This window comes from Macrosteles quadrilineatus, unplaced genomic scaffold (genome assembly GCF_028750875.1).
Source record: "Macrosteles quadrilineatus isolate MER2022 unplaced genomic scaffold, UCM_ALF_1.0 Scaffold_2__2_contigs__length_208266976, whole genome shotgun sequence".
In the NCBI taxonomy this organism is placed as follows: Eukaryota; Metazoa; Arthropoda; class Insecta; order Hemiptera; family Cicadellidae; genus Macrosteles; species Macrosteles quadrilineatus.
Window position 1 is genome coordinate 115428613 of NW_026542595.1, and position 27173 is coordinate 115455785.

Here is a 27173-nt window from a genome sequence, read left to right on the forward strand (position 1 = left end):
TTTTATTATAAAATTGTATGTAAAATTGTTTTTAAGCGTACAAATTAAGTAACAACTAGTCACACAAATCGAACTAAAATTATACCTAAAATTATATAATAGGAACACTTAATGTAAAACTGAGAGTTAAAAGAACTAACAATAAAATCACAAATTGTTCAAGATTTATTAGTAATCAAAAATAATTTGTCTTCTTAACCCTAATGTAAATAAATATTTCTAGTAAATATGTATATTGCTAATTCCTTTTATGATGCTTTCAGTCAACCACTTCTCCATGTAGTTTTTATATTCAATTAAATGCAAGTTAAATTATATTATTTTTTATTGTTGGTATTTAGTATTTACAAACAATATTTTAGAGATTAAACCCTACTTTTTGATAAAGCAAATACAGTATACAAATTAATCAATAACTAAGATATGTAAGTTATTTGTACTAGAAACATAATTATTGCAGTTTTGTTTTCTTAAATGCAGAATATTACTTTCTTTTAAAGATTTTTAAACTTTCTATAGCTTCAATAACATGAAACATACATTTTCTGGTAGTCTTTAACTCTTAACCGAAACATCATTGTTATATTTTGTGTTTCCTCTTCAAAATATTCCTTAGCCAATTGGCTTTTTCTTAAAATACTATTTATTTAAGTGTTGTAAGGAAAAAACTCCAAGAGAAATTAACATACGCAAATAAAATATTTCTTTGAAACATATTTTACAATTAATTACAGATAAAATCTATTACTTATCCTAAAATAAACTATCAGCTAAAACTACAAAGCAAAATAACTTAAAGCTGCAAGTATTTGTCATATTTCTTAGGTACTTAGTTACCTAAGTTAGTCAATAAGTCCTTTGGTAGCTTTGCCTTTTTGGTAAAGTTAAGTAAACACTTAAGAGATTTTAAGAGATTTAAAAAACTGGATAACTTCCTTGGAATTGCATTAAGCAGTTAAACAGGTGACTTTAACATTGTAATTTTTAAGGGAAAATTCTTTTTGTATCTTTTAAAGCCGTTGGCCTTTTTTAAGTGTTTTTACCAGTTCCAATACTGATCTTGTTGGTTATTACCATCTAGACCATTCGTTATGTAGCATCATTATTTAATAGCCCAATGATCAGTAAACAGAATTGACCCACATCGAACCGAAAATCCTCAGATTTTAAGCCGACTGATTTTGCAGTACAGCAACAATTAAATTTTATTTCTTCAAATTTTAGTTAGGATAAATATTTGAGCCATTAGGAGACCGATTATCCTAAAAGAAAATTTATCTTTGAAGTTTTGCTTCTCTGACCAATTTGATAGTACTGCTACCTGGTTGGGCCCAGTTATCAACACCAGTTTCAACTATGGATGCTGTTATTTATAACAGGTAGTGTAGATTGCGTCAATCAGAATGGCGATTAGGATGTGCATATACACGAGAGCCCTTCCCTTGTTTACTTTTGTAGTTTTGTAAAGCAACCTTAACGATTAATTGCCGTTGTATTAATTTAATACCAGAGTAGTGACTCGCGTTTTTCACAACCTTCCCTCATCCCTGTCTACACGACATTCTCATTGACGCTATCATCAAAATACACTTCATATTCAATATGGCAGCAATGCTTGCGAGTCATCGTGTTGGTAGCACTGTTCTAATTAGTGCCCACTGAGGTACCTAGCGATTGCATCAGTTGGTAACACTGCTGTAGTCTCTTCTTGTCTCCGATCTTCTCCAGTGTTTTAGCAGCGTCCAGTAACATTCCGGCTCGTTCGCCCGGAGACGCAAGCAGCGGTGTAGGAAGATGTCTACAAGCCAGGTACAGCGCAGCTGCATGTTCTCGCTCTCCGCCTGTCTCTGCTGGTGACTTTTCTGGGAAAGATTATTATTTGAAGGAAAACGCATTGTTTATAGAACAGAAAATTCTGGTCAACTACACTGATAATGTACTGCCTTTTTTAACCTAGCTTAACTAGAAATATGAGCAATAATCAAAAAGTCTTTAGTCTACAGTTTCAAATTTCTTTAGTCTAAAAAGTGGCATTTTGTTCACGTGAATTTGTTAGCAAAACAGCCAATTTAAGCCAAACAGCCATTGAACCCATTCTAAGGAAGAAGAACCTCCTTCCAAAAGGAGATATTTTCCAGGCCTTTAAAGCTTCCTCCAAATGAGTACAACATTTTTATTTTATTACAATTTTTTTTACTTAAGGGATCTAAGGAAAGGATCTAAATGAATTTAAGGGATCTCAATTTGAAAGAAATTTAGAAGAAAACTCAATGCATTTTTGTTATTTTTGATAACTTACCTTTGCCGCAGATTATGTTGGTCCGAGTAGACCGATGTCTAAGACTACGGTCTAACAGCTGTTGTGTTCGACCCGGCGCAGCGCCAGCCATCAACCTTACTGTTGCTTCATATAGGAACACTCTTGCCAACCCGATCTGTCAAAAATGTGTTTGTTGAGATACAAATAGACATTCTATTCCCATGTTAAAGTCATTGGCAGTTTAAAAATCAAAATGTATTTAGATAAATTAAGCCACTGACAGTGTGTTGATATAAATTACTGATTTCTACCGAATACGCCGACTTATTAACCAAGTCAAACTGATTCAACGATTTAATGTAAGCTATATCAATGTTCATCAACCTAATCTAGTTTTTTTTTTTACCAAACCTGACCTATTTTTAGAGTATAATAGTTTTGACAAAATCAATTACACAGTAATGAATTGAGGTTAAGGGTGTAGCATAGAGCACAAGGGCCTAGATTTTTTAGGATTTCTTGAGAGGATAGCAGGCTTACCTGAATGGGAAAGAGTCCAAACTGGCACAGGAAACACAAAACAAAACTTTACACTATATACACAAAACATTATAATATTTCACTGTCACTGACAGCATTTTCAACGGACGCGTTGCAGAAAGTCAACAGTCCCGGAAGGTCAAATAATTTATACCTGTGCCGCTAGGTCAAAAACTACAATGTTTGCAGTGTCTGTAGATCAAAAATCCCAGTAAGTCAAATAGTACAGTCCGGGCTAAAAACGTGGTCTATGTTAAAGCAATTGACTTATTGGGAATTTGACCTAATGCAACAGCAGTTTTAATATAACGAAATAAGATAAAATATAAGTTCAGTTTCGCTGAGTCAACAGTGCCGGAAGGTCAAAAGTATAATCTGTTAAAAACAACGATAGTCCTCTCGACGCATGACTTCAATAATTTCGCGTTTTGGTGTACTTAAAGTTGTGCTAAAATTTTGCAAATTGGCACAGAGCTTCTTGGTTAGTCCTACTCGATGACTATTTTGTTGGAACTTTAAACTATTTACCGATCTAATTAATAAAAATTAATATGTATGGTGAAATAGTTTTAAATCGTGATTTCTAACATGAAAAAGTTAGCATGCGAGAATTTTTTTTGTTTTTGGGTTAGAGAGGATTTGTCTGTGGCAAAGTTGTAGCCAAAAGTGTGATGCGTAAAATATATTTTTTTGAATTTTTTACAATCAGTGGTTCAATAAATAACTTGGGTTGAAGAGGACGGCAAATTTAGCATTTCGCAACGCATGGAAAGAACTACATCGTACGATGCGACTGCTAAGTGGACTTTTAATTTACAGTTCTAAGAACAAGAAAAAGATGAATATACAGATCACCAGTACATTCATATTATTTATAAAACATCTTTCTGTATTACCAGCTTACATTTTTCACTTATAAGAATAGACTACATCATAAACAGGGTGTTAAAAATAAGCGGGGAGATACTTTACCTAGTAATTCCTTGGGTCAAAATAAACAGAAAATCAAGGATAACATTTTTTCCGAAATCGTTTCGTTAACCAGATATCCACCATTTTGTATTTTTTACATACAAATATTTATCTTTGCACTTTTCCAACCGATGTTAATGAAACTTGGTATGTATGTTAAGGTAGGAGAGACCCATGTTATAAAAAAAGATTCATCTCGATTCACCCTAAAATTTCAAAATTTAACACTTAACTACAATATAATATACTTTACTACACCACAATATTTACGTATCACCATAAATCTTTAATAAAATAAAACGTTCAAATTTTTAAAATCCACAGTAAATCAATATAATCTTTCTTTTTTGAAAAATATAGTAAAAAAATAAGGCGATGTTAAAATAACGACAGGCGAGTTTCGATCTGGGTGTTTCAAGTTTGAACCTAGGAGGATTTAACATTAATGTTTAATCCTCCTAGGTTTGAACTGATTGAGAGGAATACATGAAATCGAAGGGGGGAGGTAGCAGCAAGTGCACTAGTACTTACTAGTGTCCAATTACAATTTTATGGATTTAACCAAAACCTTTTCTATTTCACTTATTTTCAGCTGTTAAATTTCAAACGATACGTTTTAGCTACATCATTTACATTATTATCATCATCATCGTTTGAGTTTGGGTTTGCGGCAATGTATTTTTATAAATAAAACCTTTAATTTGATACTAAACTTGACCTCTGCTAATATTAATTGACTGTATGGACTATTAATTAACAGCTGTGTCTAAGGATTATGTCGGCCTTCGTCACTAACAGGACAACAAGATCGCTCCACTCATCACACACTCATCTCCATTCATACTTGGCTTAAAATGCATACATTTTTATGGTCGGCATTTCAAAAACAGGTAAAATAGTATTAAAATTATATAAGAATTTTCTCTTAGTCTTTGTGGTCCATCCCCCTTAAGGGATAAAAAAGTGATAATAGCTTAAGACAATAGATATTTATGGCTATTATTGATATACCAAGTCTCACTACTTTATCTATATTGTTAAAAAAATATAGCCAATCCATGACTTTTCAACCATACTGTATAACGCCAACACGAAATGTTTCCGTTGAATTCCTCCGAATTTCTTAGGCGATTTTGACCAATCATGTCTCATTAGAAAGAGCGTGTCACGTACATTTGCAAACCAACCTTACATTTTTTAAATCCCTTGGGCTCAGCCCCAGTGGCTCTTAAAGAACCGATGTTATGCCTATGAAGAACATATTGATTTATTTATATTAGGATCAGCTCAATTAGTTGCTGTTATGCAATTCAAGGATATAATGTTGGCTACATTATTAACATGTTACTGATTTGTTTGAAATACTATATTTACTATTTCAATTTGGGTTTGCTGGATAATTTAATCCATTACAAAACATTACAAACATATAACAACATATAACATTACAAACAATAAAAATTAATGGACAAAGTACTGTATTTCATGAGCAATCATTGAAAGGGCCGATTGAAGTCCTCATCAACCAAAAGAATGCCTACTAAAGCAAATAAAATTGAGACGAACATGTAATGCACGAAATCAGGTGGTTCTTAAGTATGTGAAAAAGTGTATCGCTATTCAAAAACAGACGGAAAACTTTTAAACATATTCGTGATAATGGGTGTAACATGGCTACATCATCAATGACAAACGTGGACAACCTTAATACGAGTGTGAGTAAGTCCGAAAACAACTCTAAAAAACAATAAGCAATAAATTGCAAGAACCGCTGCTTATATCATTGGGTATACACTATCTACTGACGTGTATACTCAATGCTTATATGTATCGAACTGTTATATGTACACCGTGAGTATTTTTAGTTGTTCCATTTAGTTGTGTGTCCATTAGTATAATATTTAAGTTGACTCTTTTAAGTCAGCGGAAATTGTAACTGTTATTACCCTTGAAATAATGTTTGTGTAGTACTTTGCAATCCTACCAATGCTTATAGAATCATATGATTACAATTTTCTGGTTAGAATATGTCGCATAGAGTGGTGACTACTGTATCTAGTTTTCTGAAATTCAGCCGCCATTTTCCAAAATGGCGGCCAAATTTGAAATTTCTTATGGAACACCCTATATTTTATCATGTTTTTGGATAGAATAGGCAATTTAAAAACTTTTTACCCTTGACATTTTTTCGATAAACCCACTTGTTTAGGAGTTACAGCCTATGGAAAAATGACTTCCGGTATACATTACATCATGTAGCTCATAAACAAGTAAGTTTATAGCAAAAATGTGAAGAGTAAAAAAGTCTAACAATTGCATCCACATTCCAAAAAGACCATAAAACTCATTAAAAATATGAATTATATTATTTAAAAAATGGTGGCAAACTTGAAAAGTGGAAAACGTTTTATTTTATAGTCTTTAAGGAATGTAGATGCAATTCTAAGACTAATTTACTTTTTGCAATTTTGCTCTAAACTTACTCGTTTAGGAGCTACATGATGTAAAATGTACACCGCAAGTCATTTTTCCATTGGCTGTACTCCTAAACGAGTGGGTTTATCGAAAAAATGTCAAGGCTAAAAAAGTTTTTAAACTGCATATTCTATCCGAAAACATGATAAAAAAACTAAAATCATATTTTTAACTGCCACAAAAAATAAAGGAATGTCCCCCATTTAAAGTTTTCTCTAATTCTTACCGTTTCCGATTTCCCAATGGTGGCCTCCTTGAGTTGATCACCCTGTATATATGAATTTGAACGGATGTTGTTTTTGGCCTCTAGGGACTCAAAACGAAAAATTACATCGGTCCCGGGTCCAGGTGTTGCCATGAGTACTACGGTAATAGCTTATTCCCTATATGCGAAATTCGCTAAAAACCTAATAATTCTATAGAATAACTAACTGTACCCACTGGCTTTGCCCCGTTTAACTAATTCATTTTTAAGATGAGCTCGTTCGCATGGCTCAATCACGTCCTGGTTGAAGTTCGTTCGCTACGCTCACTCACCTTTAGGTTGAAGTTCGTTCGAAACGCTCACTCAGCTTTTGGTTGCAAATTAGCTGTTGTCATAAATTGTTTAATTGACACAGCTGTTAAGATTCATTAATTCCTTTTAAATATGAAAAATCATAAGGTTAACATGGGAAACTCCAGAGCCACTGGGGCGAAGCTCGAATGCCTTATCATAATAAAAATTACTTAGTTTTCCTATTTAATGCCCAAAGAATCGGTGTATCGAATTTCAGCCTCCTAGGTAAATGGGAAGTGGGAGAATTAGTGATGATGAGTGAGTGAGAGTGAGTGTGTCAGTGAGGGCTTTGCTTTTTATAAGTATACATAGCACATTCAACCAGCTGTTAGTTAAAACAAATTATATTGGACTAAAACAAATTGATGATTACAAAGAATACTTTAAAAAATAATTTGAACATCCTACTACTGTATTTTACTATGCATATTTAATTAATCTGCCATCCTCGTACCGAAGAATTAAATGTATCAATGTTCAGCATTACACATAGTATAAATTGGCCAACCATAAGTATGTACTGTATTTGAATTTTCTTCCAAATGCTGAATTTGTGTCACAAATGCTGAATGTTACAGCTGTTATGTTAAGCAAATTATATTGTACTAAAAGCTAGCTAGAAGCATTGACTTATTGGAGAAGGTTAGCATCGGCTGCTAGACGTTTTAAAAACTAAAACTTAATTTATAAAAAACTGGGACACTAATTTTAAATTATGGCTTTGAAATTCCCTAGTTCTCAAAATTGTCTTTCTTTCAACACAAAACTAATGAAAATCCATCGTCTGGTTGATTCAGAATCGTGAAAAAATCCCATTTACGTTTTAATAGTATATATGATAGTTTGGACAGGTTTCAACCCTTCCGAGGCATAATACATTTACACAGTTTATATGTAGACTACATTATAACTCATAAAATATTTCTACAATTCAATGGATCTCCTTTTACAAACGTATATAATAACCAGAAATTTTCAGATCGTCCTTGCGGGTATTTTATGCCACAAATTTTGACGAAAGGCTATACCTATTTACAGTGTTGACCAAACAGTTGGCAAGAAGCATTAATAGATAAGCTATGCTATGTACCAAATATGATAATTTTAGCTCTATTCTAATTATGACAAAACACGAAGTAACTAAAAGCGAGTTTTGTTGGTGTAGTAAGCGTTGCAGGAGGTCTACTTTACACTGAATCGACGTTCACTTTTATTGCTTTTGATCTTCCGGCACTGTTGACTCAGCGAAACTGAACTTGTATTTTACCATATTTCGTTATATTAAAACTGCTGTTGCATTAGGTCAAATTCCCAATAAGTCAATTGCTTTAACATAGACCACGTTTTTAGCTCGGACTGTATTATTTGACTTACTGGGACTTTTGATCTACAGACACTGCAAACATTGTAGTTTTTGACCTAGCGGCACAGGTATAAATTATTTGATCTTCCGGGACTGTTGATTTCCAGCAACATTCCCTTTTCAACTAAGGAAGAGAGTTGAAAATGCTGTCAGTGACAGTGAAATATTCTAATGTTTTGTGTATATAGTGTAAAGTTTTGTTTTGTGTTTCCTGTGCCAGTTTGGACTCTTTCCCATTCAGGTAAGCCTGCTATCCTCTCAAAAAACAATAATGAATTGTTTAAAGATGGAAAGAAATACTATTCATATTATTGAGTATGTATGTAAATTTATCAGGTAAGCAAGTTGAATCCCTTTAAAAACCTTAAAGTATGAACAACAACAAATCCCTCTACCATAGACACCATTAGACACTTACCGACAATTCTTGTGGCAATTCCTGAGTAATTCTACACAGAGAAGACAGATCTGCTTGGAAGCCTGACAGCTGATCAGCTGATACAGGACCTTGTGCACTGCCTCCTTGATCTTCCCAGAGTGCAGTGCGAGTCTCCAACAGCCAATCACAGACCAGCAGTTGTGCCAACTGTCAAACATGGAAATACTGAATGGAAATTCAAAATGGATTAAAAAACTGTCAATGATTAAACATAAAAGAACTGAAGACATTTACAACAAAAACCAATTTTAAACCATTATAACAACATGGATTATTCAGAATTTTAAATATTTATAAACTAGTTTTTTTTATAAAAACAGAGTAAGCGTCACAATAAATAACAAATACATGATGATAAATAACAAAATTTTACTCAAACAGAATCAATACAAAACATTATTTCTAAACTGAAGGAGTACATTACATCATAGTGTAGAGAGGTCAAAACACTGTTGCTGCACTGAAAGAGTATTGCATCGTAGTGTAGAGAGGTCAAAACACTATTGCTACACTGAAAGAGTTTAGTGAGTCGGTGGCTCAGTCGGTAGCGTCGCGGACTTCGGGCCCAAGGCAGCGATGTCGTGGGTTCGGATCCTGGTCACTGCCGATAACATTTTATCAGTACAGTTCACCTTTGTACTGTACCGGCTCACTCCTTGCTTTGCTGTTAACGATCCACGCACGGGCGCTTAGTCTATGTGGACGGGCAAATGCAAGGTTAAAAGAGGCCGCCAACCTCTTAAAAAAAAAAAAAAAAAAAAAAAGTATTGTATCGTACTGTAGAGAGGTCAAAACACTGTTGCTGCACTGAAGGAGTATTGCATCGTAGTGTAGAGAGGTCAAAACACTGTTGCTGCACTGAAGGAGTATTGCATCGTAGTGTAGAGAGGTCAAAACACTGTTGCTGCACTGAAGGAGTATTGCATCGAACTGTTGAGAGGTCAAAACACTGTTGCTGCACTGAAGGAGTATTGTATCGTAGTGTAGAGAGGTTAAAACACTGTTGCTGCACTGAAGGAGTATTGCATCGTAGTGTAGAGAGGTCAAAACACTGTTGTTGCACTGAAGGAGTATTGCATCGTAGTGTAGAGAGGTCAAAACACTGTTGCTGCACTGAAGGAGTGTTGCATCGTAGTGTAGAGAGGTCAAAACACTGTTGCTGCACTGAAGGAGTATAGCAATGTAGTGTAGAGAGGTCAAAACACTGTTGCTGCACTGAAGGAGTATTGCATCATAGTGTAGAGAGGTCAAGACACTGTTGCTGCACTGAAGGAGTATTGCACCTCATTAAAGAGCTGGTGCAATGCAACTACAATGCAACACAGTAAATTGACTTACACCGCAGAATTATTTCTTCTGACGTCTTGGTTCTTCCTTTCTACTCTCCATTACAAATTTCTTAAATATGATATATATGTATTAATATTATATTAAATATCCTGTTTGTGATAGCAATAAAGTAGGCTAATCATGTCATGACAAACAGTCTACCACACCGACTTACTGCCTAGTTTACATAAATTTTGAATTTTAAAACTAAATATGGTCTACTTACAATAAACAATTTGGAATACATTGGTGTGGTATAAGTTGAACAATTTCTCAACAAAAGAACTACATTGTGTTTTTATAGGGAATTATATTTTACAATGTTCAATAAATTGGCTTAAATTTTGATTTAACCACAATACTTGAAACAGATATTACAATTTGTAGTTTTAGATCTAAATTAGCAATCAAACTGAAAAAAGTTATTAATTTCTTTATTCCACGTATAATATTGCTACATAATAGATACGTACAAAAACCTATTAAGGTATAATACACAATTTAATGTATGCCTGAGTAACGACAACTTCACAACAATTTACTTTGAAACTTTGCAAAAAATGCAAACAAAACTATCCCATTGTCAAATAAAACTAGAGATCTGTAAGTCCCTGATATTTTAGGTCAGGTCAAGTCAACAGTTTGCCAGAGGAGTTGGTTCGGGCTGAAAATAATTTACAGGCCAGAACTCAGGTTGGTGCGTGTAGAGCGGACATTATATTTTTGCAATCATAGAAAGCAATACTGTGAAAAAGTGTGATCGAAATTTGGCTATTTCGCGTTTGATTTTCAAGGTTTTTCCACAATTATGAGAGATAATGAATGATGATGTTGCCGTGACCACGGAACATGATCATGATTTCACAGTGATATAGGGGAGATTGTGTAAAAATATCATATTTAAACTGATTTTAGTACTATGATCAATATATTTTTTAAATTGGTACATTCCAAAGACCAAACCTGTGTTTTCCCCTCTTTTTTTAGAAAAAAAAAACCCTCTGTCAACTCACCAAAACCTTAGTGTCTGGTTTGTGACAAGCGTCTACTGTGAGGCTTTCTTGCAGCAGCAGACTGGCTTTGTGACACAGTTCCAGCAATGCGGAGGGTGACGTGGTAGTGGTAGCAGCTCGTCGTACACGGTAGGCGGCCAACACAGTACGAATTAACAGCTCAGGCTGTGGTGGCGACTCTATACGGGGGTGTAAGGTTTCTACAGCAGAGTCTTCGGACTGAAGCCATCCTGCGGCAGCCTGGAGTAGAGCCACCCACCATGACGACCTTTCACAACCTACAACAGACATTTTCAATATATTAGCGAATTTCCCTATAGGGAAGTAGCTATTACCGTAGGTGGCACGGTAAGACCTAGACCCCGGACCGATTTACTTTTTCATTTTGATGTCCCCAGAGGCCAAAAACACCATTCGTCCAAAATTTTATATATGTATATATATATATATATATATATATATAGACCTATATATATATATACGTCCGTGAACGCGATAACTTGAGTAATTTTTGTCCGATTTTCATGAAATTTGGTTTAAAGGTGTAAAGCGGGATAAATATGAATGAGTTCGCAAACCAGCACGATCGGACCATGGGAATGGGGTTTTACGGGGGTTTTATGGGGTAAAAATTGGTTTTTTTTCACTTTTGACCCTCAAAACACAAAATTTCCCGATTTCTCTTTAGACCTTTTTAAAGAGCTTAAAAAAACAAATAATTTAGTATATAAAAGTATTTTTGTTCGATTATTAGTAACGAAGAAAATTTAAAAAATTGTAAATTAAAAATTCCTATGTTATTCTTATGGAGAATATTGTCAAATGTTGTAGTTTGCTTGTTTATGGATATATTTTGATCAAACTTGGCAAAAAACACACTTTATTAGTTTCCTTGTACCAGCAAACCTAGGTACTCGTTAAACCTAATGTTATTAAAATATATTTAACTGAAAATTAATTCAGACAAATGGAAATTCGCTTAGTCCGCAGGTTTGCTGCAGTGGGGGTATTTTTCTTTTTTGAGGAGAGGAGTGTGGGATAGCAGATAGCGGAAGAAGATGAACTGCGAAGAGATTAAGGGATATGAAAATGGAGTTTATAGACCTAAAAAAGGTGGGGAAATGAGGTGAAGAAGAAAACAGAGAGAAGTGAGATGGCAGATGAGGGAAGAACGTCTTCTTCCATCATCAGCTCATCAGCTGTAAAGGGATATTGGACTGAGTAGTAGTAGAGCGTCTCAAGTATGAAAAATAGTATTTACATGCAAATAAATAGTTTTGTTTTTACATTTCAAGGTTTAGGGATTCAAATAGGTTTTCATTTGGGATTAAATTTAAGTTTAAATTTCAAAATCCATCATTTCTGGTTTTGACCACCACTATATAAAAATTAAAATCCCATTTGTTAATATTAGGACCTTTATTATCGATTGGAAGTAAGAAAGTTACTTACAATGACAATCCTGCAAGAGTTTGAGGTAACAGAGAACTTCAGGAGTCGGGGAACGTTTGAGGGAACTCTCCTCAACCGAGGTGGGACCTTCCGTCGAGGTACTGGGTGCCACCAGCGCCTTCAATGCTTTCTCTATCAGATGTTCACGATACATCTATAACATCCAGCCAAATTATTTATTATGGGATAGATATAACAACTTTGAATTCTAATTGATAGGATATTGCATTCATATTTTATTAGTAGATATGAATAGGATACATTTATGTTCATACACTTTCATATAAAAAATAATATGAAGTGATTAATTCAAAATCCTTTTTATTCTTTTAAATAAATATATATAGGATGGAGAGGACACAGCTAACTCACCTGATGAAAGGTTGCAGACAAGTCAAAGAACACATAAAATCACACACATAATATACTTAATATTTCGCCTCTTTCAGAGGCTTCTTCAGAAGTCCCTTTCATCAGGTGAGTTAGCTGTGTCCTCTCCATCCTATATTTATTTAATCCAAGCTAAATGCTTTTTCCTAAAAACATAATTTTATTCTTTTAAAAATTTCTTTGTTTTAAGTTTATTTTTAGTGACAGTAAGTGTAGTCCTATGTTGGAGATTATTGTACACAATTTCCGTCTCAATTTGTAAAAACAAATGTTTACTTGCGTGCTTGGGTGGGTTTTGGTTGGGCCACCATCTAATACAGACTTGTCTAATAAAGAAAGGGAGAGTATATTTCATACAACCGATGAACATTTTAAATGAAATTTCTATACTTACTCTAGCTACAAAAGACTGTGGGTCTGTAGGGTCGGTGACAGATGTAAAGAGAGTCGGCCTTGGCAGACCGTAGCTCCAATGATGACTCAAGAAGAACTTATATCCGTAGGGAGTCATCAGCCACTGAAGATGATTGCATGGTTGTTTCTGGTAGGAGGACCTTCCACTGCTCAAATAATACCTGTAAACCAAATTGAAATTACTTTTATGTGCATGTTTCTCAACATCAGCATTTTTTACATCAAGGAATCCCTTTTTTTCTCAAATTCACATCCTAGATTGACAGGCTCTAATCTAGAACTCTTTTACACATTACTTCAATCTAATACTAGAGGGTCGCAGCATTATCACATAGATGAAACCCATTGGTGATTGGTGGGATTTGAATTCGAGACCTTAGGTTCCGAACCCCGCGCTCTACCACTAGCTATCTTCCCCTTCTTACAACATTAAAACCCCAGTAAACACATTTAGAAGACGATCAAATACGTAGAAGAAGTTGGATAGGTGAGATGTGAGTACAGTGAAGTGAGATAGGAAGATGAACGGTAAAGGACAAGGAGAGGATGTGAATGGAGTTGACAAGGGAAGAATATCAAGAGGAAGATCTACAAGAAGGTAGAAAGATGACATGAAGGATGTTGTAGGATAGAAGTGAAATGTCAGATTATGGAGTTTAACAATAGAAGGAATAACCATAACGGAATAAGATCTATGCACACAAGAAAAGCGTTACTAACCTTGCCAGGAACTGCAGTGGCGCAGGAAGCGTCTGTTTGAGTTGCAGCGCGAGCATGACATAGCAGTGAGCCAGCTGACTGGTAGAGGTGGAACCTGCAGCCTCAGCCAGGTTGACAGCCATCACAGCCAACATCGTTCCGGCCCCCCACCCTCCCCCCTCCACCATATGTAGCTGGTGCAGACGATGGTACACCAGGGACAAGTGCTTACACGTAGCCACTGCCTCACCCCTCACATACCTGCACACAATGTTAAATGTTTTATTTGAAAGAAATTAAGGAAAAAGTTGTATAAACCATTCAAATACATTTTTACAGTAGGTGCAATCTATTAAATTCAGGAAACATCTAACTTTCAATCATTAGAAATGTATGACTTATCCATGGTGAATAGACAATAACGTTCAATTTAAAATTTGAGACAGTTGTATACTTGTTTCAACAGCTCAAGGTTGAAAAGCTTTTAAGGAGCACAAAGTCAGAAAATCAAGTCGAGCCGAACTTTTATCTTCTCAATATGATCACGATCACGGAAATCTTCTGCTAAGATTGCACGATCATTCCGGGGCCGTAGAGAAATTGAGAATATCATTTGTGATTTCTATCTATATATAAAATGATGTATCACGATGTACAGATAATTTTGTAGATTTAGTTTACTGGTTTGGTTTGTATATACTGTAGTTTGGTTTACTGATATTGTACAAATAGGCCTATCCAATCATGTAGGCCTAATTACTTATTTCAGATGGTTCGGGTTCAGACTAGTTAGTGAGAACAAGGGTCCGCTTGTGAGGGGTTTGCCCAAGAATGTCCACTGTACTGGGAAAGTTTTTGAGTTTTTTCAAAAGGATACCAGATTTCGAGGTTCACTCAATCTGGTAGATTTTAAGATATTATTTAAGTGCCATTGTGCTGTAGACAGTGTGGATAAAAGCCACTTACTACCATTTGCATTTAATTAACGTCATCGTCCACAAAATACTCACGGAGTCGCAAATATTCCACCAGTGTAAGAAGACAGCCAGCGTCCAATGTACAGTCTGTGCAGCAATTGTCGCAACAACTGCCAGAACAGAGCACTGCAGACCTCCACCCTGGTGACCGGCAGAGGGCACTGTACCACTTGTAGACAAGTCACTAACTCTCTGTACGCTCCGCTACTGTCACCCTGGTGGACAGAGAGAACAGGTGATGAAGAGGGCAAAAACATAAAGTCACATAGTGAGGGTGATGTGGAGCGAAAGAAATTAAGAAAAACTATGAAGGAATAGAAAATAAACGACTGAGAGTTAAGCCTGTCATTGCAAACACAAATCTTCTTCCTCGCTCTACCCAAGCCTTCATTTGAGAAAAATCTTTCTTTAACACGTCCACTGCACATGACGTGTAATCTTGTCACCGCTAGCACTTTCCAGTGGCGCGCGACGAGTATACTCATCAAAAGGCCGTTTACAAACAATTTACATTTTTTCGCTTGCCACTTATTGTGCCAGTCTTATCAGGTATAATTCGTTTTCAGGCCCGACTATTTTATCGGTGGTAAGGATTGTTACAATTTTTATTTTAGTGTGGGCTTGGATCTAACAAAATGTAATAGAATAACGATAATGAATGTACTGTAGCATTGTGGAAGAAACCTAACATGAAGGCTTTTTTTGGGTATTTTTTTATGGTGTACTTTTTATGGTGTAGTGGTGGAGGTACTTTAACCCTGCTTTTTCCCTCTATTTGGCAATACTGAAAGCCGGCTAGCAGTATTGCTTAGTACTGCTATCTGTTGGGTTCTTGTAAAACGATCTCCACAACGACTGGGACACAGTATATGCCTCTCATTTGAATGAAACTAAATTCAAACGTTTTCACACACTCATCCACGCAGCGCATTAGGTGTTAGCGCCACCCACAGAGGCCGGCCATCAAGCAACCGTATTGAACGTGTTAAGTATATAACATTAACAAGTCAGTTACCTTGGACAGGTCAAAGTCAGCCTGTTTGCGATGTCTCCAGAACAGAGTGGAGGCTTTGCTGTCAGAGTACAAGATGGGATCTCCGTAGACAAACACCTTGACCAGCCCAAACGCTAGGATGAGGAGGTTCAACAGCCAAAGAGCAACAGAAGATCCGGCCCAGCTCCACAAGCCTCCATCACTACCTGCAAATACAAATGTGTAAGTTTATCTTTCAAACTGGAAGGTTCAGAATTTGAAACTAAATTGTACAATCAATTATCAATTATCAATTATTTAAGATGGGGACGCCAATATGTGCGCATTTTAACCCAAATATGAGTGAAGGATGAGTGTAGGATGAGTGGCGCGATCTTGTAGTCTTGTTAGTGACTAAGGCCGACATGTTCCTTAGACACAGCTGTTAATTAATAGCCCATACACCTAATGGCAACTAAGGGACCTACAGTTTATTGTGGAATCCGAATCACATTTTATCCTCGTAATTAACGAATTGGTCTAATTATTATGATAGTACTGCGGATAGTCGTAGTACTCACTAGTGCGGACGTTAATCCACACCAGGTAGCATCGCATCCACAGTGCATGCCTATAATTATCCACAATTCGTGACCTCCTAGTAGCTGGATTACAGGACGACGCCACCCGTCCCAGACAGTAAAACCACTGTGTTTAACCGCACCCGTTGAACTTAAATCCGAGATATCCATAACCACAACTAAATTAATTGTAAAATTAAGGGTGTAGCATAGAGCACAAGGGCCTAGATTTTTTTTTTATTGCAAAATTAGCTAGGCAACGATAGTTGTTCATTGTGGCATGGGTTGTTGACCCAAACAGCCCAAGCAGAAAATCTTGAGCTTGAGATATCTGACCAAGATTTCATCAACATGATACAGGAAACAACGTAATGTGATGGAGTCATCGATGTATATATTCTAGTAATTGGAAACGGTCCACCGGGGTGAGGGTCAAGGGGGCGACCTAAAGCTTGTAACCATGAAGACTTTTAAGAGAGAAAATAGTCGCAACCATCTTTTATTTTCAAATAAAAAGCCCACCTGTGCCGGAAGAAGATTTTTACGGTTTCTTCCAAATCATTTAAAACCCATTGGCAACTCAATCAAATTTAAAAACAAATTAAAAAATTATCTCATAGAAATCGCTCCTTACTCCATTAAAGAGGTGTTTCCCCAATTAATCTGATTTTATTGGTAGTTTCTTAGTATTATATAAATTGTAATTTTAGCTTATAACTTTATTTACTAGGTTAGGAATCTGACACTATTCAATGTACAATGTACAATTATTGAATAAAGATATGGAAATGAAATGAAATGAAAAACTGGCCCTTTGTTGGCAAAACATTATAAATTATTTTATAATTTGTGTTTGAGCAACAGAATAGGCGGAGGAATAAGAGGCCAAAGTCTAACATCCAGCAATGACACGACGATGGTTGACATTACATGAACCGGATGTGCACTATTATCCTTTGTGTCAAAATGTTCCCATTGCCGACAAATCTAACGAGTATTTCAACCAAAAATAAAAATCTGAATTAAAACTACTTACTGTCAAAGTTGAGTATGCTTCGGCCAGGCACGCTGGCAGAGTGATGTTGGCTCGGGGCTGGGATGGTCTCCAGCAAACGACCGAACGGGTTGACTACGACGATGGAGATCATGAACATACAGAGGACCATCCTCGTGTGATCCAACATGCCTCGGAACACTCCTTCCGACTCCTTCAGATGCTGTGAAATAATCATCGGTAAACTGACAGATATTTATTTCCTTGATCAAGGTTGTTCATTCTGTAGTAGGCCTACACTCGATGATTCATTGACGCTACTAACATTTAAATTGTATTATATTACAGTAAAAAACTTTTAAAATCCGTCGTATGTTTCCAAGACACTGACTTACAAATTTAACAAGCGCTACTCACTTCTCTGAGAGGTTATTTTTTTGTTTATAACCACTTCTTGCATAAAACTACTAAATATTAAATTTATTTATGATTATTTATCTAAAGAATTAACTTGAGTGTACATTTTGTTGCATTAACTAACAAATGTATAATCAGCTGGTGTCCGAAGTACCCCATCTGATTATTCAACCAGCAAACAGCTGTTTATGGAACTAACTTCACTAAGGAAACTGGTAAGTCAATAAAAGCAAAGAAGCGGAGAAGTCGTGAAAAAACCACCACACTTACGTCAGTAACATAAACATGGTCCTGGGGAGACGGAGGATCCGAGCTTGGCGGAGACAAAGTGTCGTGGCGGGGGGGAGAGAAAGATTCAGAGTGGGGGGGAGAGAACGTATCCGAATGCGGAGGGGTGATTCCTCCCGGAACTTCTTCCTCTCCTCCAGGCATCAACAGGTCTCTCAGTGTTTGTTTCTGCGCGTTCATCTTCAAAGCCATATTCTCCTGTTTCAATTTCATGTTGGACGCTTGGAGAAATCTTATGTATTCTATGGCTTTGCGTAAGATAGCCGACTTGTTGAGCTGTAACAGTAAAATATCACTGAAGTGTATCCTAGTGATCAACCTGTCAAGTAACAAATTGATTGAAAATCATGAAATTGCTACAAAACATTTAAATATCCTATAATTTTTTATTAAAAAAAATACTCCATCTAAATTAAATTCAACATCCCACAAATCCACACACGGGTGCCTAATCAGAATTATATGTCTCACACTGCCTCTGTACAAGTACGTAAGAGCTTACTAAGTCAAAACTGTAAATATTACAAACAACAGGCGTTATGAAATTCATTAATTATTTAAATTGTTATCCACACAAATTAAATCAAATGGGTCCTTTAATCGACAAAAAAAATGTATCTAAGAACAGCTTCCTTACCTTTGAGTCGGCTCCACAAACCATATCCTTCAACTCAATGATCTTGTCATTGATACTGGTTCTGTAGCGTCGCTCTATCGCATTGTGAGCGCTGCGCTTCGGCTCACGTTTCGGTTGGCCGGGGACGGAACTCAAGCAGTTAAGGGGCAACTTATCTGGATCTAACACAACAGGAATACCTGAAAACGTAAAGTTTTGAAAAGCAAAGTCAAAGAGAGAGTTGTACAAAAGTTGGTGTTCATTATTATTCAAGTGTACATTTGGAAATCAAATCATAAGCCTAAAGTAAAAACACATTTCGTGCAAATAGGCCAAACACATTGAGTAATTGATCCAAGCAACATACTTATTCTGTGATACTCAAATAGGCCTATAACCCAATACCTAACACAATACAATTTAATGTAGGCCTACCTATTCAAGATTCAAGTGTGTTAAAATTCAAATTGTACCGTAATGGACTTACTCGTGGTGACAAAAGTTCCATTGACAGCATGAACTGGAGCACCAGCAATGCCTTCCGCGGGTTTGTTTGGAGCTATTGGAGTATACATCACAGTTGTCGGCAACTTGATCTGTTGTGCATTAACCAGCATCTAATAAACAAGGAAAGGCCCGTTAGATCCAAGTCTCAGGTCCAGAGGCGTCACGTGAACCATAGATTTGGGGGGGCACATTGATATGACACCATCCGGGGGGCCTGGGGGGTATGGAATACCCCCCAGTAAAAAGGGGGATCCGGGGGTGCTCCCCCGCAAAAATTTTGATTTTTCGTACTTAAAAGTGCTGCTGTAAGCCTTAAATCCTATGAAATACACATGGTAAACAGCTGAGTGTTTTTTACAACTTTCAATGTAAATTTGAAGGACCCATTAAATTTTACCATTAAATTTTATTTTTATTTTGGAGACGTGACTGTTAAAGAACGTTTTGTTATATTTACCTCAAAACTAATGCATTTAAAATAGCATTGGCCGTAGTCATAGAGAATAGAGAATATACAAAGCACACTCTTTTGCAGCTGTTATAATAGAAAATATCAACTTATGAATACAATTTAGTAACAAATAGTTCAGTTAAAGTTAATGTATGTAATACTGTATGAAAACATACAATGTATTATTTAAGTTATTACCGTAAAAATAAGTGTATTTAAATTTAACATGGTAATTTTTGTTTTCGTTTTTTTTGTATATAGGCCTAAGCCTATATTCTGAAAGTTAAAAACCAATAATATCTTTCAAGAAAATTAATACTCTACCAGTATTTTTTCTAAATGGTTGCAAAATAAAATAATATTTTATACTTTTAAAAATGTATATTTTCACAATAAACAGATTATATATATTAGCTTGTTTAATAACAAGAACAAGGGAGCATATTCAGTTAATGGAGCATAAGCCTTCTTTCAGTTACTTTAGAAAATCGTTCAACTAAGGCATTTAGTTTTTCTTCTTGCATGTACTTGGATGTCATTTCCTGTTCAATAGCCATCAGTGCAAGTCCACTTAATCGTTCTTCCCTCATTGTGCTTCTTAGGTATGTCTTGAGTCTTCGTAGCGTCGAGAATGACCTTTCGGCGCTTGCGGTTGTGATAGGCCACGAAAGTGATATTTCTAACAGTTGCATAACATCTGGTGCATTGTTTCCAAGGCAATTCTTGACAAAAAATTCTGCCAGTTCTTGAAAAGTTATGCCCACTGTTTTTTTGTCTGTTTTGACGAAATTATTCTTGGTGTAGCAGTGAAAAAACTTGAGCTGAGAAGTGAAGCTTGAGGATAAGTTATAAAACTTTTGGACTTGTAGAACAGTATTGCTGTTAATGGTGTTCCAATCGAATAGCAGTTCAGCAATACTGTTGATTTTGTCGTAATCATTCTTCGAGAAACGTGATTGTAGGTTTGTGATCACTGTGTCTAGCCCAGCAAAGTAAACTTCAGTTTTAAAGGATTGTTCGGGTGTTTGATGATGGAATGTAGACTGAGGCAAGTTACTATTTTCAAGCTTTTTGGGAATCTTACGTTTGCGAGGAAGTGAAGGTCTTTCAATGCACAGTCCTTTGGTGGCATATTCCTTGCATAGTTCTTCTGTTTCTTCCCATATCTGAGAAAATCCATCGTCATTCCTTACAAGTTTAAAACAGTCTATCACTGCTTCGACCTTTGCAAAAACCCTAGAGATGTCCAGTGTTTCACTCTGAAGCAGTTTTTTGGAGAGAACATCTGTCTGACTCAAAACAGTGTACAATAGTTTTAGACAGAACAAAAACTCAAAGGTGCTTACTTGTTTTAGTAATCCGTCTGCATCAGCTGCTATTTTAGCATTAGAGGCGTCATTTGCAACAATCTCTAAAGTGTCACAAACTTGTGGGAGCTGATCTAGAATGGAGTTAATTGCTCTGTGACGAACAGTCCATCTAGTCCGTGACAAGCTCACCAGTCTTTTGATTTTTGTCTCTCCATTTTGCTTGCATATTGACTCAAAAATAGAAAACCTACTAGCTGATGCATTTATTACATTATACAAACTATTTACAGTATACAAACAATTCCGAAGCTGTTTTATTTCCTCGCAAAATCGCATCACAGCAAGATCAAGTAAATGGGCATGACAGTGTGTATACAATGCTCTAGGCTCTTCTTCTTGAAATCTTGCAGCTACGCCTTTTAATTTTCCACTCATGTTACTAGCACCATCATATGCCTGGCCTCGCATTTTATTGATGTTGATACCTAACTGCTGTAGATAGCCTCTGATTACATTATGCAAGTTTTCGCCTGTAGTGTCTACTACATCAACGAATCCCAAAAACCTCTCTTTGATTTGGATGCTGCCGTCTACCTTTGCGACATAACGAATGCAAATGCTTAGCTGTTCGCGTGATGAAACATCAGTTGTTTCATCGCAAATTATTGAATAGGCCAAGGCCTCACCCACTTCTTGCACGATGTCTTGAAGCATTTCATTTTTTATGCACTCAATAATCTCATTCTGAACCTTGGCACTTTTGTATGAGTGAACTGGTGATTTAATTAATGTTTTAATGTCTTCATCCATATCATGCGATCTTAGTTCAAGCAGTTCAAGGAAGTTACCCCTGTTAAATGACCTAATACTCTCATCATGTCCTCTTAAAGCGAGATTCTGTTTGCCAAGAAATAAAATGGTTTCAATAATAAATTTCAAATATTTCCGATTGGCCTGAACTTTTTGAGTGTGCACTGAGGACAACGCATCTGCAACACTTAGACCTGGTTTTCTGTATTCATTAAGAAATTGCACTGCCTTAAGATGCATTTCACTTTTTTCATGTTTTCTGAATTTTTCAAGTGCATTTTTCCAATTGTTCACACCAACTTTAGTAAATGATTCCTCTCCCCGCCCAGACTTATGGTGGCAAAACAATCGGCATGGATAACAAAATGCAGCATCCAAAATAGGGCTGTATTCAACCCAAGAAAATTCATTGTACCAAGTTTTTTTGAATTGCCTTGATTTAGAATTAACTTTGCTTACCTTGAAGCAATCAACAGGCTGAAATGGACCTTTTGTAATGTCTGCTGTTCGAACACCTAGTGAAGGGTCTCTACTCTCTCCTTGAAACTTGGCATCGCTGTGTTTATGCGGTAAAGATGGCGACTTACCGGCACAGTCATCAGCACTAACTACTTTGAGCTAAATGTTTATCTCCTTGCTCACTTGACTCAACAGTTACACTTGACTTAACACTTTTTTTAAAAAAAGACAGCACCGAAGATTGTTTAGACATGTCAACAGTAAAAGATAGATACGTCCAGTCACCATTCAAGTTAAACTGTGCAAAACAGGTGCAGTGACGAAACGCATAACCTATAAGTTGACGGTTGCTCTCTCTGCCTGTACTGTGTGGAGTGGTGGGGATGACAGATTAGATACACAGTGCACAGGTTGACCAACCTTCGCCCAGTCAAAGAATAAAAAGACGCCGCCTATTCAACGAATGTACAACTTCAATTTCAATATTTGAAGTTCGGATTAAGTGTTGAAGTAACTTCAATACTTAATCCAAACTTCAAATATTGAAATTAATGTAATAATGATTAAGTATAAAAACAGAAAGGAAAGGATTGTAACCAACTATTAATACGGTAAAAAACTTAACTCTTTCTTTATATGAATAACTTATTGTGAGTACCACTTTAGAAAAAAAATTTTATTTGGATTTTTATTGTTGGTTTTCTAAAAATAAAAAAAAGATAGCTATTTAAGTTGGGGGGGCACGGGCCCCCCCCGTGCCCCCCCGGCGTGACGCCTCTGCTCAGGTCTAATGTGTCACAGAGTAAAATTACTCTAATTTAGTTTTAAGTTTACAATAATTATTACAATGACATCAAAACCAAACCTAGGTACTTAATATTTCCTAATGTAAAAATTAATATTTCACAAAATTATTACGAACACAAGACAGAAGGTGTTTGAAACTTTTAACTTAGGCCTTGGTTAGTAATTGTCTTATCTAAACAGCTAAAAAAACAATGTATTTCTCTAAATTACTTTTTCAAACGTTGATAGGCCGTATAATTAGGCCTATTGACTATTGACAGAAATTACTGTAGATTTTTCAAAACCAAGGTCATTGTTGCTCTATACGTAAGCCTACCTGCTTCATTTGATCCGTCGGCACGTGGATTTGCCCCACACTCTGCACAGTGACAACGTTATTTCCGGTCTTTATCTTACGTTGAGATTGCTGCGAGGGTTTGACAGCATGGATCTGAGCAGCCGACGGTGGTACGGGGTTTGGCTGAATGGACCTATACTGCTGAGGTTGTTGCAAAACATAACCTGCAGGTTGCATAATCACTTTCTGCGCATTTCCACTGTTTTTCACATTCTTCGGAACAACTTGTGGAGGAGATGGATTTGAGGCCTCGACTCTCACAGCTTGGTTGACAATACTCGGAGAACTGTTTTCCAATCTGGTGAGTTGCGTTACTCTAGTTAGAGCGACTGGTACTGGTTCTTCTAAAGAAACAGAATTTTGTCGGACATGGGACGAATCACTTTTCGGTTCTACCAGATTGTTCGGCAAGTTCAAAAAGTCATATGAAACATCCTCCTCCATCGGCTGAAGTGGATCATTCTCCAACTGGGATAGAAGTCCATCGTCGGAAAAGAGATTGTCTGCTTTAGCAAATAGTTCTTGCTCACAGTTTGATATTATATCTGAAATAAATACATAAAGGTAAGTTTAATGCAGTGTTCTAAATATTAACTTAGGTCACACAACAGGAAGATTACTTAGTTAGGACCTAGGACTTAATTAGGATGAGTGTGCAAAGTAAAACTTAAAGGCAGTGTCAGCATCAGCTAGCCCAAAGTTAAGTTACCTCAGAGCCTGGTTATAGGTGACTAACTGGTAAGGCCCTAACTTACTACACATTTTTTTTATCACAAGCATTAGCGTACGCAGACATTTCTTTAATGTTTGCATAATTTTACTGGTGAAAAGACATTAACTGAAATTATAGTCAATATTGAAAGCTCAAGATAAGTTAGGAAAAATTCATTAACTAATAAAAATGATGGACACATCACAAAATTTAATTTAAAATACGGGTAGGCCTACCAGAGTGGAAAACATGGTAGGCCTACTTTAGTATTATCCGGAGGCCACCCTTATACCCGCGCTGCGGTGGTTATGTTAGGTTGGTTATCATAAATATGTTTATAGCCCTTTCCTCGTTTCGTTATGAATCGATCGATAACAGATGAGTCATACTTTCGCAGCCTGCCAAATCCCCTCCAAGTAGGCCAAGGTCAGGTCGTTGACCGGAGCGCGCGTATCACCTGTGAGTGACCACCTGTATCTCTGGTATACGGAACTCATCTGGTATTGTTCGATTCCTAATGAAACGAGGAAAGTCCTACAAACATATTTATGATATTTAACCCAACCTAACATAACTACCGCAGCGCGCTGTATACCTACTTGGCCGAGTACATGAGGCAGCTAGGGGTGTCAACGTATCAACTCAGTCCTCACAAACATCGCTGCCTTCTGGATGGCAGAACTCAAACGTCGCTGATCACAATCATGTCAAATTTGGACAGTAAGTCAATTAAAGTGTGTTCTTTCCAATTAAGTATGTAGTTATTTTTGGTCTCCGGTAAAAAAAAGTCCCTCTAAAATAAGTGGCCTTCGGATATTACCAAAGTAGGCCTACCGAAAATATTCTGTACAAACAGATCTTTGATATCACTTACTTAACTTAGGTAGCCTACATGAAATACTTCAGGTCTTCATCCTTGACCGACAATGTCGGATAGATTGCGTCAACTCATATGAGTTTGTCAATAAAAAACATATATTTACACTATTTACAATATATACAATATTTACATTTTACTGTGGCATGGCGGATATATTTTAGCTAGGATCTGAGAATAGGCTCCTCAATGAGTTCTCCCAATGAATATTTAATGGCCTATCCACTAGGGCTCCATGAACAACCTTTTTTAAATTTTGGTAGTTCCAATTTACGCACTTGAACTGGCAGGGTATTGAAAACCTTTATTGCAGAGCGGGGATAACATTTTAGGGTGCGACTCAAGCGACAGCGTGGCATATCCAGGTCTTGTGCTCTACTTGTGTTGTAGCTGTGCTGATATTCCCTTTTAGAATATTCTCCGTCACGTCCTTTTAGGAGGATGAGTAGGCTATGTCATAAACGTCTTGACTGTAGATGGTACTTAAGTATCTGCTGATCTTTGAAAATAGGCCGGCAATGCTCAGTGTATTCCGAGAATGTTATAATTCCAAGATCACAGTATCATTAGAGAGATTTTTGTTTGTTGTCAAAAGATCTTGTGACTTGGGGGGAACAGCAAAACTTGATCTCACTTTTAACAATTAACTTAACCTATTTGGTAATTTTTCCCTGTTTCATGGATTTCTGTACCGTCTTATAAATATTATATACTTCTTTTTATTATTTTTAATGTTTTGTATTGTCAGGCTAAGAACAGGTAAGTTAGGGCCAAAATAAAAGACTCATGAGTATCACAATGATAAGAATGATAGCAGGCCTAGTATAACCCTAGCATGACCAGATGACCAAATATCTAAGTTGTACATGGTTAAAAAAGGTATAATTACCGTCTATTCCAGAGAGCTCGTTTATGTTGAAGTCATAATCCCCCCCAAAACTGTCATCACCGTCAAAATCCTTGAAATCGGACATTTCTTGGTGTTGAATCGGCCACCCTCCGGACCCTGCCATGATGTATAAACAACTGGATATTATTATTATCACGGCAGACCAATGGGACGAGCGGATTCACATCGTATGATTTTACGTCACACGAGGCGTTGTTTTGGTCAAAGTTGTAAAGCGCCACGTGTTAAAGGATTGCCAACAATTCACAATTATAGCTAAATTTACCTAAAAAGTACAGCTGTTCAAGAATCTTTAACATACTTAAACGTTCATTATGCATAGATTAAATATTTACTTATTCAAAGTTAATATTATTTTACTATTGTAAAGATTTTCTTAATTCAACCTGTTGTTCCCATTATATAATGATAGTTCTTAATTTATTTAGATCCACCGTACATTTTAAAAATCAAATTCTAAATTTATACATTGTTGTCAACGTATTTATTGTTATTTTTAGGAGCCGACCACATATTTCGTAACGCGTAGTCGCGTAATTCGTCTTTTTTAACCCCTACCCCATGTGATGCTGCATAACTAAACCTCCCTCCCCCCGTAACGTAACGCTGTTAGATATTTTCATAACCAAGGTAGCCCCATCTTCAAACTCTCAAAGAGCCCTCCACTTCTTACTTGTTTTCCTTAGACACATGCTGCTGGCCCTTAACGTCACACAGATGGTTTTCACCCTTATCCAGTTCATCACTAAACTGTATGGTTTCTTCCATTTTTCTGTTAGGCGTTCTAGCTGCCATTGCTCTGAGCAAGGTCTGGAACTCTTTGCCAAGCATTCCGTCCACAGACGTGATGGAAAATATATTTATATTTATATATTTTATTTTAGTGAGCTACCGTAACGATGGAAACCCCGCCCTCCTCGTTGCGCTACCTCCCTCACCTTTGAGCAATCCGTTATATGTATACAGCCTCTTGTTACTTACTGTTACTGTATAAAATTATATTATATCTTTTTTTATTTGAATGATTAAATAATACTTGGCTAGGCTAATATATTTACATATACAAATAGTATTCTATAAAAGTAAATAAATAAATCACAAAGATGTTTATGTGCAAAAAGTCATTATACATGAACAAATGTATATACTATTATTTTATCGATCCAATTTGTTTGTGGGGAAATTTGGCGTAGCATCAACAGAGAAGTAAACATTGGAAGCACTGGATAACCTATTTTACAT

At 36.3% G+C, this 27173-nt stretch overlaps 1 protein-coding gene across 1 annotated transcript; it reads right to left on the minus strand.

The window, feature by feature from the left end:
• On the minus strand, positions 1-26032 carry LOC128986641 (sterol regulatory element-binding protein 1). The gene is made up of 15 exons (XM_054407110.1): positions 25911-26032; positions 23412-23977; positions 19239-19368; positions 18773-18951; positions 18118-18411; positions 17473-17653; positions 15898-16082; positions 14916-15097; positions 13927-14166; positions 13187-13367; positions 12403-12556; positions 10951-11228; positions 8588-8755; positions 2300-2435; positions 1-1862 (listed from the first exon to the last, which is right to left on the minus strand). The coding sequence occupies exons 1-15, from the start codon at positions 25993-25995 to the stop codon at positions 1645-1647; spliced, it is 3177 nt and encodes a 1058-aa protein (XP_054263085.1). The 5' UTR covers positions 25996-26032; the 3' UTR covers positions 1-1644.
• Between the last annotated feature and the right edge of the window lie 1141 nt (positions 26033-27173).